The sequence below is a fragment of the Panicum virgatum genome, chromosome 9N (genome assembly GCF_016808335.1).
Source record: "Panicum virgatum strain AP13 chromosome 9N, P.virgatum_v5, whole genome shotgun sequence".
In the NCBI taxonomy this organism is placed as follows: domain Eukaryota; kingdom Viridiplantae; phylum Streptophyta; class Magnoliopsida; order Poales; family Poaceae; genus Panicum; species Panicum virgatum.
Genome location: NC_053153.1, coordinates 15381675 through 15398716, shown reverse-complemented (window position 1 = coordinate 15398716; position 17042 = coordinate 15381675). Strand labels below are relative to the sequence as shown.

Sequence of the window (17042 nt, the reverse complement as noted above, 5' to 3'; positions counted from 1 at the left end):
TGAAGTCTTTTAGTAGTATCACTTGTCGGTGAACAACAACATGCTTTGTCATAGGTGTTAGGAGTAAAAGATCTGTGGGTTTGTATGTGACTCTTGTAATATCTTCCTCTCCTCTTTTGTACTCCTTTGACCTTCCAACGTCGCACATGTACTTGGTGCCATGCACCTTCCATCACTGGATTACCGGTATCTATGGAAGTTCATTCAAGTGGGGATCTTTCGTCCCCCGGTGTTTCCCTAAAAAAAAAAGAGTGGCGAGCATAACCCATCTATCTAAGTCATCTCTGACTCTAAAGAAGACGTTGTCGCTTGTGGCTTTCTTTCAATAAAAAATCCTCGCATTTCTTTCCTTCCAAATTTCCCAGGAAATTAACATGATTAAGGAGCACATGCCTTTATGCGAATTGGAAGTTGCTCTTGCCATTGCCGTTCACCACTCGTGAAGGTCACCTTCTTGCTGTGTCCACTTCCTCGGGTGCGCTGTTGGGATTGCTAACCATTCCGAGATGGATGACCAGATTTTCCTAGTGAATCTGCAGTCAGCAAGGAGATGCATCGCCGTTTCAGGCTGACATCTGCAGAGAGGGCGTGCTGATTGGTTCGGCCAGCCTCTTCCTGGTAGCCTGGCAGTGCCAGTAGTTGATCAGGCTAAACAATAGTAGTTCGATAGAAGATCAAAGAGTTGGGTATATATAGAAAAGAAAAAATTCAGTGGTCCCTTAGTGTCCAATTGGAATGTGAGTTTTTCCCTAAACTCTACGGGGTTGAACTTTCGTACGAATTTTAGCGTTTCGAACAAGGGCCCATTTGGAATGCAGAATTTTTCTTACAATCTCATGAGCTGAACCCCCCCCCCCCCCCCATACGAGTTTCCTTCATTCCCAACGAGGGACCATTGCTTTTGGCGCTGTGCATCAATACTATCAGGAGTCAGGACATCAGATATCCTGAGGCTTGAGCGCACTTGTGCCATTTCAGAACCTTCTGATCTCCAGGACAAGATTCAAATAGTGTACGAACATGAACTGAACACAATTTACCTGCACAATAAGCTTAGTCTGATGACCGATGAAGATTTGTACAAACTTACTTTTTTTGGACTGTAATCCTGATGAACATTGACATAGGCGACTAGTAGTTTTCTGCCGGGACATCAAGCACTGGTACTAACATTTTATATCCACGACTACATCTCCCTTGAGTACTCGCCGTTGTGGACGGCGTCTTGTGCCGGCTTGCCGTCGCCCTCCTCCACCTTGGCCGTCAAGGCGGACTCGGCGGCGAGAGCCTTGGCCGTGTCGTAGGACGCGTGCAGGCCGACGAAGAGGTAGTAGACGAGCAGCGCGGCCGTCCATATCCCGAACCGCATGAACGACTTGGAGTCGATGGAGCCCAGCAGGAAGACGTTGATGGCGATGGACGCCGACGGCAGCCACGGCACCATCGGCACCCCCCACAGCTTGGGCGCCCTCGCCTGCGGCACGAACGCCCACAGGCACGCCGTGGACGCGAACCACGCGGGCACCGTCACCGCGTACGGCACCCACCCCTTGACGTCCACCCCCCAGCACGTCGCCGTCGCCACCGACGTCGCCAGGATGGCGGCGATGCACGCCACCAGCTTGTTCCGGTTGGCGTCCGTGGTCTCTCCGGAGACGTAGTAGCGGCGGACCAGCAGCGCCACGGCGACGAGCATGAAGATGAAGAGCGTGGAGATGGAGAGCAGGTTGGAGAGGATGTTGAGGTCGGTGAAGAAGGCGATGACGGCGGTGGCGACGAGCATGGCGACGGTGGCGTTCACGGGCGTCCCCGTCCGCGGGTGCACCTGCGCGAGCCACGGCGGCATCATGTGCGTCCGGGCGATGTGCGTGAGGTACCGCGCCTGGCCGACGGCGCTGACCAGCAGCACGGTGGTCATCCCCTTGAGCGCGCCGAAGGCGACGATGTACTTGGCCCAGTCCATGCCCCTGTCCGCGAACGCCACGGAGAAGGGCGCATCCGGGTCGATGGAGCCGTACGGCTGCATGAGGCAGAGCGTGACGGCGAGCACGCAGTAGAGCGCGGTGGTGAGCGTCATGGCGCCCACGAGGCCGATGGGGATGTCGCGCGCGGGGTTCTTGGTCTCCTCGGCCATGGTGCTCACGGCGTCGAAGCCGATGTAGGCGAAGAAGAGCACGGCGGACGCCGAGAAGATGCCGCGGGCGCCGAAGTGCATGAAGTCCCGCATGTTGGCGGCGTCGGCCTTGGTGAGCCCGGCCACGATGATGAAGATGATGACGGCGATGTGGACGATGGAGAGCACGTAGTTGAAGCGGGAGGTGCCCTTGGTGCTGACCACCGCGAATACGCAGACGAGCGCGATGACGCCGACGGCGATGGGGTCGAGCTCGGAGTAGTCGGGGGAGAGCGACGACGCGTGGATGCGGAACTCGCTGGGGTGCCGGTTCAGCAGCGTGGCGAAGTAGGACGTCCACGAGCGCGCCACCGCCGCGCCGCCGATGCAGTACTCCAGCAGGATGTTGCCCGCCGCCACGAACGCCATGAAGTCGCCGAGCTCCACGCGCAGATACGCGAACGATCCGCCTGCAATTCATCGTGAATGAACACACCCATGATTTGCATTTCTCAAACAGAGAATTCGTCATTGCCATTTGCCTGTTCGCATTCGTTCCAATAAACACATCCTACGGCTAGCAAAGCTAGCACTAGCAGCATGGTTTTTCAGATTGCAAACTAAAATGCATAGGCTTGCTGAAGTAGTTTAATATTTTTCATGTAGCAGAAGATCGTTTTTTTTTTAAAAAAAAGCAAGAGTAGAACATGATTTTCAGATATAGACATGCAACTTTTTTTAAAAAAAAAACAGCTTATGCAACATGACAATATGTGAGCTGCAAGAATTGGTCAGCATATATACAGGCGCGAATCCATTTGCGCGCTCGCTCGCTGGAGCCCTTCCTAGCGCACGATTTGGCAGCACTGGTGAGCTGTCTCCCCAGTCCCCACCCACCCTCCCACGGTTTAAAGTATTCCTTAATTTTCTCTTTCCATTTCGAATTTTCCTATTACTTCGCTAGTAGCAGGTGGTATCATTTCCATTTCTTTTCAGATTGTTCCTTTTACTTTCCATATATTTGAAGTTCTCCTGACAACTTTTTTATAAAAATTATACTAAAAAGATATACTACTTAGAAGTTATACGATAAACTTATAAGTAAAAAAATGTGAGAGAAATCTTTCTAACAAAAATAACTTTACAGAAGTTATGCTAAAAGATTATGCTCCACAATTTTTTGATTATATGTATATTAATTAAAATTGTATGTATCATAAAAGTTGTGCTAAAATTCTTCAAGAAGTTGTAGGAAAGACTTATACTTAAAAGTTGTATGTACCGTAAAAGTTATGATGACAATATTTCTTTCAGAAAGCATGTGCAAAAATTATGTGCAAATATTGTGTTTGCAAGTTATGACTTTCCAAAGAAAAAAATTAGAAGAAAAAACTTTTCCAAAAAAGGAATGGAATCTGCTGTCGGAAGATCGCGCGCTAGTTGGGCTTCTGGGGCGCGCGCGCGGAATAGCATGGCCCATATACAGGCCGGCCGGGCAAAGCATTTGCATAAATATGCCCGTTTTTTTTCTCAATGCGACAAACAAGCAATGCTTTGCTTTCTCGTTCTGAAAAGGCTAAACTAATGAATTTTCTAATTGTTTGAAATAATCCAACCTAATGACACACCCAGTCGAAATGACATGTACATCGGTACACATATCAGTAAATTGCAAAGAATCTCAATGCTACTGATGAAGTGATGAGTGATGCAGTCGCCCTGGGCGTGTTTAGTTCGCAAAATTTTTTGGGTTCGGCTACTGTAGCACTTTCGTTTTTATTTAGTAATTAGTGTTCAATTATAGACTAATTAAGCTTAAAAGATTCATCTTATTATTTACAGCTAAACTGTGCAGTTAGTTATTTTTTTAAAACTATATTTAATGCTTCATGCATATGTCCAAAAATTTGATGTGACGGAAAATCTTGAAAATTTTTGGAAACTAACATGGCCTTTCCCGCTTCAAGAAGCACAGTGTCTGGTCAAAGTAGAGAACTTTCGTGGCCAAACGGTCAGAAAGGTTGACCAAATTACACTGGTTGCTTGTGATTTATTTATGAGACTGTGACCTGCTGATGTGAAGAGTGAATTACGATCTGCCTCAAGTCATACTATGATATTTTTCTATTTCATTGCTAAAGTATTTTTTCAGCGCACAAAAAGAATTAAAATGTCGTTATTACGTTTAAAAAGATTCACAGGGTTTCAAAGCTGCCCATGTGCGGGGAGTCTCAGTCTGAACCTGATCAACTGGATAGGATCACCAAGATACTATTGAAAGCTACAGTGCTCGCTGACCATTGAGCGAGCCCAATAAAAAACAAACAAGTCGTAAACGCTCCCACACTGTACTGGCACTCTGGCAGTGACATGTTGTATTGATCCAGAGAAATTAGGACTCCAGCTACCGGTGTTATACCGTGTACTGTTCAGTAATTATATATAGTGAGCTTATTATGCGCTCCGTCAATTTAGTTGTTCATACAAATTTGACTAATTGGATGGATGATGAGTCAGATCCCAGATGCCCAGATGGGATGGTCACAATCACACCCCGCCTGAACAATATTTAGAAAGTTTCCCATTAGTTTCTTACAAGTTGGAATCTTTCCATTTGATGGACGTTTTAAAAAATTGACAAGCCTATAACAAACCGAATCTTTATTTTTTTTTTAGATGCACGAGAATCTTTGTACTTCATAGCAGATGTTTATCCATCGATCTAATACTCTCTCAACATGTTTTTCTTAAGAAAAAACTATTAGGCTGAGACTGAGACTGTATGAGACTTGAGACCTGTTTGATCTCGAGGCGATGGAGAAAATGAACCAACTATAAGCAGGCCATGGCATGCGAACATGATAAACGATTAAACTGTGTAATCTTGTAAGCCTGCCGGGCGCACGCGATCGAGATTCGAGAGTGCGTCGTTACCAGCGACGGGGATCTCGACGGCGAACTCGGTGTAGCAGAAGACGGAGAGCATGGCGGAGAAGCCGGAGACGACGTAGGAGACGACGACGGCGGGGCCGACGGTGTCGCGGGCCTCCTGGCCCGTGAGCACGAAGATGCCGGCGCCGATGACGGCGCCCACGCCGAACCAGACGAGGTCCCACCACGTGAGGTCCCGCTTCATGTCGGCGCCGCTGCGGGCGCGCACCTCGTGCAGCTCCGTCGACTCCAGCGACCGCGACGTCAGCCGGTCCGCCAGCCGGGCGCCCGTGCTCCGCAGCGCGCGCCCGTACGCCGACCAGCTCGAGAACGACTCCTCCGGGAAGAAGTCCGCCTTGGCGCACGAGCACCCGCGCTGGCGCTGCCGCACGCCGCCGCCGCCGCCGACCGCCATGGCTGCGTCTGCCGGCCGGCCTCCTCTTGGTTTTTGTGATGTCTAGCTAGTTTGGCTCGCTGCGTGATGTGCGTTTATATAGAAAGGGAGAGGAGGAAAATGGGGGAATTTAAGGAGCGGTCAAGGGAGTTGATTTGCGCGACGAGGTTCTTATTGGAGAGGGTTAACGAGGAAATTCCAAGCTGGCCATGAGATGGCAAGAGAAGCCCAGCTCTGTTCTGTCTGTCCTGCCGTAGATGGTGACCGCCCCCAACTTTACAAAGTTATTCTCCCCGTCCTGAAATGTAAGTTATTTGAGGGTTCAAAATTTATATTCAAATATAAGGCATTTTAGAGTACTTTGAACAAACATACATACTAATCTTCTTGATTTTGATGCTAGTTTTATAAAAAAAAATCAATTGTAGTGGGCCGGGGAATAAAGAAGTCATGCTAATCTCCTTGATTTTAATGCGGGCACAGAGCAATTGATTAATTGTATAATGTACTAATGAGGGGTATATACGTCCTTTCTCCACCTCCATAATTTACCTCCAAAAATCTAGAATGCCCTACATTTGAGGACGGATGGAGTATGTATGATCTTCTGCAAACCAACTCTAACCCTTACATCACTGGTGTGTATAGGAGCAATCCCCAAACTACTCTCTATCTAGCCCTAGGGGTTCGGGTAATTCGGGTATTTTGGGTCGGGTAATTCGGGTAATGAAAAATTCGGGTATCTAAAAATGATACCCGGAATTTCGGGTATTACTTTTTTCGGGTTAATTTTAGGTACCCGAAATATCGGGTTAGGGTTCGGGTTTCCCGAAATACCCGATCAATTGACAAATCATTGTCTCTCTCATTAGGCAACAAGTAAAAAGATGATGAAATACAAAAGTAATATCAACATATCACTATTATTACACAAATCAAACAAACAAGCAATCAATAAATAAAAGAATTAAATTTCTTATTGGGTTGTTGGAGAGTGGATTAAGCCATAATCTATTAGATTTTAAAAGAGTTTAGGTAATTCGGGTTTCTCACCTTCCTACCTGAATTAGTGATCGCATAATTCGGTTTGGAGTTCGGATTCGAGAAATTGTGCCCACTCCTATGTCTATTCCAAATAATTAGTCGCTTTATCTCTTTTAGATGTATAGATCTTGCTTTTCACCTAGGCATATACTATGTCTAGATATATAACACAATTTATGTATCTAGGAAAAAAAACTGTCTCCAAACCAAAGGGATTGCTTGGTTCAATGAATGTGATCGTCCGTCCCCTTCCAACGAAGCGAGCTGAACCAACGCAAGTCAATGTGAGCGCTTGCGTTGGCTGGCGGCGACCAATCCCGTCCTGCGCGCATGTGCGTGACTTCATCATGGTCATGGAGCTGCTAAACTTGGGGGTCAATTCCAGCGCTGACTTCATGGGGAGTTTCGGGCCGTGCCACGTATAGCTTCCGTTATCACTAAAAAAAAAGGCCGCGATCCGGACAGCCGCCGGCATGATGCTGCTTCAACCTCTCCGACACCACCGCAGGGTTGTTTGGATTCAGAAGTTAAATTTTAGATTATATCAAATCAAAGAGAATCTTAATATTTATTAATATCAAATAAAATCTTATTACAAAACTAATGGCAGAACTTTAGGGCTAAACTGTGAGATGAATCTAATGAGGTTTATTAATTCATAATTAGTAAATGATTACTACAACATCACTGTAGCAAATTATGGATTAATTAGTCTCATTAGATTCGTCTCACAAATTAGCATCCATTTGTCAAAAAAATTTCATAAACAAATTTTATTTGATACTACTAAATGGTAAGAGCATCTCCAAGAGTTTGGTATTTTTAACTTTACCAACTCTTAAAAAATTTACCAAGCTGAAAAAAATACTCTTTCCAAAAATTTGCTATTTTTAACTTGCCAAATTAAAAAAAGAGGCCCACAAGGCCTTTTTCCCCACGGACGATCTGTTGGGCGCATGGTTCACAAAACCGGACGGGAACCGACGCGGTTTCTGCGGTTCCCGTTTCTCGTTCCGATTCAAAAACGAAAACCCAGTCGGAAAACGCCGGAAACCGCACGGAAACGCCGGAAACCGTCCGGTTTCCCGTTCCCGGACTTCACCGGGAAATAACTTCCCGACGGGAAGTTAAACCCTGGTTGGGCGTCGCGCGTGTTCCCCGCCGCCGCGTCGCATGTCATCTCTGCCTCCCTGCCGGCCATCTCTTCCAAGCAGCATATATAGTTGTTCATGCATGCATCATGAAATTGTTGCCGCGCGTGCCCCCCGTATCATCATCCGCCATCATCATGCATATGGCGGGTGTCAGCGCAGGGGTGTCAGCGCCGGATTCAAGAGGTGAGCTGAGCTGCTGCTGCCGCCTCCACATGCATGCATGGCGGCGACCCGGCAGATGCTGATTTTTCCGCGCGGGGAGAAGACGCGCCAACGCTACGCGCGGCGGAGAAGAGGCGGCGGCGCGGCAAAAATCGCGATACCAAGCGGAGTAGGCGCGCGTATATTTGCGCGTGCGGAGGGGAGATATGCCAAGTTGCTATTTTTGCCAAGTTTGTTTGCTAAACTGTTGGAGTCTTTTTTTTTCTTATTTTTCTAAAAGTAGATGGATGTCAAGTTGAGATAGTAAATTCTTGGAGATGCTCTAAGATTCTTTTTATGTGATAGGGAAAAAAACTGATCAAAACACGGATGAGAACAAGAACAGATGCGGCCATCAACTGCGTGCGTCCATGTGCTCCCGTCTCAGTACGCAATGAACCAAGCATTGGTTATTCGTCCAATTGCTGCTAGAATAGCCTGTCAGCTGTTGCCTGCAAAACTCCAAACGATCGGAGAACAAGTCGCCGGTAATTGTTGTAGTGGAGTCTTGGAGAGAGACGAAGGGCCGGCTTTCCTTGCCAGGATGTGTGTGAACGGAGGACGCAGGAACCGAGCGAAACCTTTGGAAGAGTGTTTGGATATGACGCCAGGCCTGGCACAATCAGTCGACAGGGAAAGCAAGAATCCAGCATCATTTCTGTATGCATCTGCGTCAGTAGCTGGTAATAACAACTTCCAAAATAAGACACCGAGACGGTGTCACTTTCACAGTAGAGAAATAAGGTCATGTTTAGTTCCTAAAAATTTTCAAGATTCTCTATCACATCGAATTTTTGGACACATGCATGAAGTATTAAATGTAGTTTAAAAATTAACCAATTGTAAAGTTTAGCTGTAAATGATGATATGAATCTTTTGAGCCTAATTAGTCTATAATTGGATACTAATTACTAAATAAAAACGAAAATGCTACAGTAGTCAAACCCAAAAAAAAAATTACGAACTAAACACGCCCTAAGAAAAGTGGAGATATCAAGATATCCCAGCATTCACTCTACGTTTCTGTAACCAGAATCCTTATAAAAAAACAAAAATAAAATATGTATGGACTGACGACGACTTGGACGACTGACGACGGCGACCTGAAGTTGTGCCTGAAATAAGGTTCCAAAATTATGCGTCTTTTGTGTGGGGTTCATGAACTGCTTGAGATGCACAAATATTAGAGAGTGACTTCCAGCCGCGCTTCAACTATTTGATTCACTTGCAATAAAAAAACTATTTCATTCACTTCGCTTGGAAAAAGAAGAAACTAATGGCATTTGATTCACTGCCAGCTCCAAGAGAACCCCCGTTTTTTGTATTCAATATAACCCATTTGGTCTGTCCAGACTGCTAAGCAACCAAATGCTTAGCAGTTAGCACTTAGCACTTAGCAGGTCAAAGATTGTTTCTCTGCAGTTTGATGTCACTTTCAGTTAAACCGAAGACTTCTAGATTCCATGCCCATTTGCACATCAACTCAGATCAGAGAGAGACAGACACCGGCTTCACTAGTCAAAGTAAGCAGCCGAATTGCAGTGTCGTTAGCTCCCTCTTTCTCCAGTTCACACATCGTACTAGCCGATCAGTCATGATAAGAACACTGGACTTCTGTGTCTGAACATTCTGCAAAACAATCAAACTGTCCAGCCATTTGAAGCTGGCACATCAAAATACAGGCTAACAATTCAAAGTGGCCAGTGCTCTGCGCATAAACATATAGCACTAACAACTGATATGTCACAGATCACGGTTGCCAAGTAAGCAGACGAAGTCCTTACAGTTACAGCTACTGATCACAGCTGCTACTTCAGTCAAAACACGGGAGCACTTGCACTTCGGATTCTCACCACGGACTTAACCACTGCACTTCAGACGTTTCGCCTAGCAACTACAGGCACCAAAAAGATGGAAAAGAGATTAACACCGGGCTAAATTACAAGGTCAGGCCGTGTAAAGCCGGGGTCTCCAGGACTTCACTTCAGGGATCCGCAGCCAGCTGCTTCTTATGCTTCGTCACCTTGGCCTGCAGCTTGTCGAGCTTGGCGCTCATGCTCCTCTGCTGCTCGCTGACAGAGCCCTCCTGCGCGCTGCACATCTGCGACCTCACCTTCAGGCTGAGCCGCCGGGGCACGACTCGGGAGGCCCACCCGCCGCCACCACCCTTGCTGCTGCGCCCACCCAGCTTCTCAATCTCCTGCCGCATGCTCGAACACTCCTTCTCCAGCTCAGCCAATCGCATCCGCATGTTGTCCATACCCACCTTCAAAACCTGGTTCTCCCGGACTGCCGTGGCCCAGCCCCCAGCCTCGCCGGATGTTGCAATGCCGCTCCTAAGGGGTCTGGACCCCTCAAGGTTGTCGGAGACCAGCAGGCACCCTGCGATTGAGGTTCGTAGCTGGAGCTGCTCGAAGAAGAGGACTTGCACCACCACACGCAGCGGCAGCCTCTCATTCTGGGCCGCGTGGGTGCATGCTTCCAGGGAGAGCTTCTGGCAGTCCAACAACCGGCAGAGCTGCTCCCTTTCAGCTTCTGATAGCCAGGAGTGGGCCTGTGAAAAGGAAAGATATAACATTTAACACTTCCAAGCATGCAAAGATATACTGTTCTACTAGACAAGTCATGCAGAAATTTCAGTAGCATTCTGTCCACATTTTATGATGAGGCAAATGAAGAATACAGCAGTGCAACTACAGTTTGTGAAATACAGTAGCCTATAGAATGTACCTTCAAGTATATATCAATGGCACGATAAAGCCCATCATCCAATGGCCGAGCATACTCAGGGACAGCAGACGCCAAAGCCTGGAATTTAGGAAGCTTCAAATTGATATCTGGTGCAATCTCTGCAAGATAGCCATCAATTAGCTTGGCAACACTTGTGATCGGTGTCAAGGATGGGGATGCCATCACATCATCCAAGCATGGGGACTCGCCACCATTAGCCTGGTCCATTGCCAAGAAATGATCAAGAATCCTGTGAACACACTCAACATTGTACAGAGTTTCCATTGTGTAGGAGAAATTTGGCAGCAGTAGATCCTCCAGAGTGGCCTGGTCCAGTTGCATGCCAATTCGTTTCTCTAAGTTGGAGATGCACGTGGAGCTGGCTTTCAGAATCATGGCTGTGCGAAGGAGCCCAAGCAGAACATTGGTTGATGCTATACCCTTTTGAACGGGCAATAGCCTATCAATTTCCTCAAGTAAGTTTTTCTGTTCAACCTCAGATAGAGCAGCAGTAAGAGGCACAGTGCCCATGCTATGACGCCTATTGATTCCTGGGAGATACTTCTTGGCGTAGTACGTCAAAGAACCAGCAATTATCTCAGGCCGGATGCCTCGGGACTCCATGGTGGAAATTAATCTCTTGTACATGGGGAAGCTCAATGATGAAGCATCATCATACCACCAGTCTGCATTGAAGTTTCTGGGCCTTGCACCTGTACTGATCCCATTCCATAATACACTGCCACCAGGGCTTTGCATGATGCCATGTTCCCTTATCGGCCATCCAAAGAGGTTTGGATCAGTAGTAGCTTTGGATGCTAACGACTCGATGCATCTCTTCACAATCTGAAGGTCTTCAGCATGAGGGAGTAGGTCATCACATGTATCCAATGCTGTCAAGGAATCTTTCCAGTTGCGGAGAACCACTTGGTTGAGGAACATTTCTGACTGCGCAATCAAGTTGTCCTCAGCTACTTCTTCAGTCATTTCTAGATGCTCAGATGCACATCGTAGGTATACAACATTTGCAGGAGAAAGCTCTATTTTCACACCATAGCAGAACCTTGCAATTAGCTCAAATGACTTGGCACCCCCAGGAATGTCATTTAGTTTTATGACACACTCTTCTTGGTCTGCATTCTCTTCTATCGAACGCGCAAGAAAGGCACTTTTTGAAAGCAAAGGGAACTGCAATAAGATCGATATCATTAGGAAGAATACAGTCAACATATAGAGAAGTCCAGTCAAGGCATATGAACTAAGCAAGTTCAGGAGAAAAAAAAAGCATAGGACAGATAGAAAAAAAGCTTACAACCATTTTCACATTCTTTTTTAAATGCCACTAGAAGCTAATTTACCTAGAAAACACAGCAGTCAAACATAGTATGATGTGAGTTTCATTCAAATCAAGTAACCATTTATTGTTCAAACAGGATTCAGCAAGTTAACAAGTTTTAGTATTCCTCCATGTACAGTTTTTCATAGGTATCAACTCAAGCAAATAAAGTTCTAAGCAATTTCAATTCTAGGATTCAGTAATAGGATGGTCATACTTAATGGGTTATAGAGATTCACGGAAAACCACAATACCTTGTGAAGGTGAAAGGACATATCTCCAACCTCAACAGTAACATCGCTAGGAAGTCCTGTTGTGCAGAACCTAGAGGTTCACAAGAAGAAGAACAATCAGACTTCAGAAAATTTAAAGCACATAATTCTAGTGAAAAGAACTGAAAGATATCTTTGACGAGGCTCGTTGAGGTCACAAAAAACAATGATGTGCACACCACCATTGTTAATGTCAAATTCAAATCATACGTACATTTTTCCTACAAAGAACTCTAGGGGATAATGTCATACCTATTGCAGAGTCAAGCGTAAACACATAGAGGTATATTTGGAACACCTTTCTGAACCAAAAAAAATATACTATACTAGCCAACAAATTAAGATACAAGGCATATATTCTGTAAATGTATATTATCCACAAATACAACGCTGTGATCCATCTAAGTACAGGCACATCAATATAGCTGCGAGCAATCTGACAGGAGATTGATGGGTTTGAGATTTAGACCTGTTCCATGAAACAAAGTCCAAATATGCTCCGAGTTAAATAATCCCCTGATGGTTACATCTGTCTCCATTATTAGGTACAATAACATCTCACTACCAACTAATGTCATGTGGATCCATTAGGCCCACCCCATAAACTATTGAAAGAAGCAGTCAACTCTAATTACTAGAATTCCTGTCGATATAACATGTGACTGACTGCACCCACCATGCTTAAATGCATTTAGTATGCGCAATAAGGCACTCATGCAGGGCGTGTAACCACCAAAATGTATGAACCCATTTTATTGTGCTTGTAAAGAATAACATCACCGCTACCCATTTTATTAGTCCATGAAAAGAGCTCTGGGAGCCCAACATTTTGCAGTTGGAAATTGTAACACCCTGCCCGGATACTCCGGCCGTAGGCCCGGATACTCCGGACATGGAGTTCCTAGTTCATATAATTTTTGTCCTCTGGGCCCCACAATTATTTAAATAGAAAATATCACTCTCTCTCCCTCACTCTCACTCTCTCCCGTTACCTCTCTCTCCCTCAGCTCTCTCGCGAGCTCTCCCTCTCCTCCCTCTCCCCTAAACTCTAGATTCCGAAATCTTTCATTTCAACTTGATTCCAAGACCAAGGGAGCTTCACTCGGCGTGGGGGATCATCTTCTACAAGTATTCCACCTTGGGGCGACATCGTTTTCGAATTTTCTTGCAAGAGGAGATAGCTCAAGGTACTAGAAGCTAGGGCTCGCCGATTTGGTTGTTTTAGGATGTTTTAGGTGATTTCCTTTGGTCAATCATATCTATATGCATCCTTCAACTAGGATTCAAGAGGGTTTCAAATTTGGTGGGGTGGTTTTGCCAAAGATTAAGATTTCAGTTTTTGGGGCGAAAATGCTGTCAAGCCCGGAGACTCTGGGTATAAGCCCGGAAACTCCGGGTTTTGAAAACTCCGGGCGAAACTCCGGGTATAGGCCCGGATACTCCGGGTTTGGGACACTCCGGGCGAAACTCCGGGTATAGGCCCGGAAACTCCGGATTTCGGAATCCGGATACTCCGGGTATGAATCCGGATATTCCGGGTTTTAATAGAACTGTTGGGTGTAGAATTGGGTAAATTTGGGGTAAATTTGTAGTGTTTCTACTTGAGCATTTCAAGGATTGTTGTTGCATATCGTATTTGCATGCATTCTCATATCATTGCATACGTGTAGACGTTGCCGCCGAGGGAGCCGTATACGCAGTGGTTGCGGAGCCACAGGAGCCGCAGGGGCCAGCCCCGCAGGAGGAGGTTCGCGGGGAGTCGGCCCAAGGCCCCACTCACCCCAGTTTTGAGCAGCAGACGCAAGGCAAGCCCTGGTGCATGTCCTATTACTTTTAAATTTATGACACCTACTTATATTTCTAATACTTGTGCAGTAGGTTCAGGAATTGGTTGGAACCCTAGTTGCATGATTCTTAGGTTCCCCTGAGTTATACTAGCATGTATAGGACGATAGCAGTGCTATGCTTAATGGTTCCCGATAGAAGACGAGTGATCTCTTGTCACTCGCGAGATATAGGATGTTAGAAGTCGAGTAATTTCCGGTTACTCGCGAGATGTAAGATATATATATTTATATTCCAGTACATGAGTTATTGATTCTTGATATGGAAATTGAGACCAGACGGGGAATGATGAGAATGTTAGGGATGGCAGCAGGACAGGGTTTCTGGGTGCCTTAGCCCCGTCTGAGTCGTTTAAGGACCGGTCGCTGTGGCAGTGCTGATCGGGGATTGAATTGTACTAACCGCATGCCGGGAGTAGGAGGTCGTCGAAACCGGTAAGCCTAGTACTGCCTTGCTTCGAAAGTACAGGACTCCATCTCACCTCCTGGGGTAGTCGAGTAGTCGCAGAGAATTGGGAATGCATGTATTATTTTGGTGGTCTCATGTTGAGCTCGGCTGACCATATGATGGTGGGGCGGTCCTGTAGTTCGAGGCGGGGAGGGGAAGGGTTGGTGCGTGTGGTCCGACGGGGCTTATACGCACCGTGTTGGTTAGGTCCACCTTGCAAGGTTAAATCGGGTCGATTCGCCGTGTCTCGCGGATATGAGGGCCTTGATCTCTTTGTCACACCGTAGCGAATGAGTTAGGGTATTAGAGATATAAAAATGGATATAAATTCTGAATCTTGTTTGGATGCTCCACATGTGTGTAGTCATGCAAACTTTAGTGAGAGTCTAGCTTTATAAAATATGTGGCTAAAATGTTGAAAGTAAGGATATACCTCTAGATGCTATTTCTGCAAAATAACCACCAGCCAAATGCCGTGCATGTCTAGGTAGGTGGGCTATGTTATACCCACTGGTCGGGTAAGCCTTACTGAGTATTAGAATACTCAGGGTTTGTTGCCACATTTATTATTACAGAACACCCGGACGTCGATTTCTGCCCCTGTTGTGTCAAGTTCATCCGCCGAGATGCAGAGGCGTGGCAGGTCGAGGAGCGGGACCCTTAGGTTAGGGCGCTATCGAGTTGTGCGCTTTTTCTGTTTTGCGTAGACCGGTCCGACCGGCGAAGTAGGATCAGAACTGAGGGAAGCTAAAGTAGTTGTAGGAACTTTTAATTTCCGAACTTCAGTCGCATCTATTGTAAAGTTTTGTAAATTATCTTGGTAAGTGAACCTGGTTGTAAAACTTATTGTTTCGTTTTTCTTTAAGTTATATTTTCAAAGTTTCATGCCGTGCTTGTACCATCTGCGCCCACCTTCGCGTGGGACTACCGGTGATGTTTCGATCGGGCCGTGAGTTGAGAAAGGATCGCCAAATTAAGCCGTTAAGCTAATGCGCCCGATGTGTTCAAATGACCGCCATTACGCTTAATTAGAGTTTTAATTTGACGGTTCTGTCACAGCTGGTATTAATCAAATCAAAACATTTTGCAAGTGGACTATAAGCGAACCGTACAAATCAAATCAGAGCGCAGCCAAACTTTGGATCCTGAATTCTGACACTTTGAGGGCCCGGCTTGGGTAGGGAGGGTGGTCTAGGAAGTAGGAATGTTTGGGTTGTAGTTCAAATTTTGAACTGAACCTCAGGGATTCGGATATCCAAAAAGGACCACTGGCAGAGCTCTTGTACTCTACCTCTACTACGACCAATTTAAACAACCAATTTGAACAAAAGGATAGTCCTTGCTACCAGATTTCTTCTGCTTCGATGCATGCTTGGGCGAGCAAGAGAACAAGGGGAAACAAGACAAGCAAAGCCCAGTAATTTTTTACTGCAAAAATCAAATGCGGAACACTAGAGGCATCTCGGGATGCACAGACACAGAAGAACAGAACAGAAGGCAACAACCTCACAAGGCCTCAGAACGCCCTCGCAATCTGAAGGTAGCATCAGCCATCAAGTAGGTTCGGACCCATCCCCTGGAGGAGCGGCGCTGCAAGCGCGACCGCCGTGTGGTACGGCCAAACTGGTTTGACTCGTGACATTTTCGGACGGGACCGTACGAAATTAGGAACCCACCCGGAATCCCCCGAATTCGGAGCCATCGGCCGGTACCAGAAGAAGAAGGGACTAGGGAGGAAACGAGGCGAAGGAGCCAACCCAATTATCTACCCCGGCCGCGCACAAGCGCGAAAAACCACAAACAAACACAGGGAAACTTGGGGAGGGTGGATGGTAAGGAAAGCGTTGAAGGTGGAGAATCTGAGGAGCTTACCATGCCTGGCCTTGCCTCTTGAAGGCGTCAGGCTTGGAGCCGAGCTTCATGGACGCCATCCCGGCCGGAGAGCTTCCACCTCCTCCCGCAGCGCCGAGCTAATACGTGGCCAGGAGCGAAGCGGAGCGCCACAGACAGGGAAGCTGACGCGCAACCACCGCCAACCCGGAAGAGCTGAGGCAGTCAGGCCATGGCCGTGCTCCCCGTCTCCGTCTCCCCTCTCCGAAACCAAAAGAGCTGCGCGTTGCAAGTTGCAACCCTGCTTTGGGGCAGGGTCAGCAACCTAATCCAACCACCCCGGGAAACCACCAATGCGGGCAGTTAATGCCGGGGTGGTCACACGGCCGGGGGGTGGAGGCGGAGGCGCCCTGCAGGCAGGCGATGGGGGGTAGGGATGGGGAGAGTGGAGTAGTGGTAGCAGGCGGATTCTTGAAGGAGGCGAGGCAGGGCAGTTTCTATTCTGTCTCCACCCTCGTCCCCTCTTCATGTGGGTTTGAGCGCGCTTGATTAAGATAATTAAGAATCTTTTTTGAAGTAATAAGATAATTAGAATCACGCCGGGCCACTCTCACTAAGGCTGACCACAGCGGAGGGAGCAAGAGCAAATTTGCTCCCTCCTCGTTTCCCATGCCCTCTCTGTCTACAGTGCCAAACAGTACATCTACAGTGTCAAACAGTGTATTTGCTCCGTTATTTCCTCCTT

General features: G+C 46.9%; 2 protein-coding genes across 2 annotated transcripts; both read right to left on the bottom strand.

Annotated features, from left to right (window-relative positions):
- Positions 1 to 1008: 1008 nt before the first annotated feature.
- Positions 1009 to 5550, bottom strand: LOC120687972 (cationic amino acid transporter 1-like). The gene is made up of 2 exons (XM_039970087.1): positions 5048 to 5550; positions 1009 to 2583 (listed from the first exon to the last, which is right to left on the bottom strand). The coding sequence occupies exons 1-2, from the start codon at positions 5457 to 5459 to the stop codon at positions 1187 to 1189; spliced, it is 1809 nt and encodes a 602-aa protein (XP_039826021.1). The 5' UTR covers positions 5460 to 5550; the 3' UTR covers positions 1009 to 1186.
- A 3908-nt stretch (positions 5551 to 9458) lies between these two features.
- On the bottom strand, positions 9459 to 16811 carry LOC120687971 (BTB/POZ domain-containing protein At1g30440-like). The gene is made up of 4 exons (XM_039970086.1): positions 16340 to 16811; positions 12158 to 12227; positions 10568 to 11755; positions 9459 to 10391 (listed from the first exon to the last, which is right to left on the bottom strand). The coding sequence occupies exons 1-4, from the start codon at positions 16396 to 16398 to the stop codon at positions 9822 to 9824; spliced, it is 1887 nt and encodes a 628-aa protein (XP_039826020.1). The 5' UTR covers positions 16399 to 16811; the 3' UTR covers positions 9459 to 9821.
- Positions 16812 to 17042: the final 231 nt, after the last annotated feature.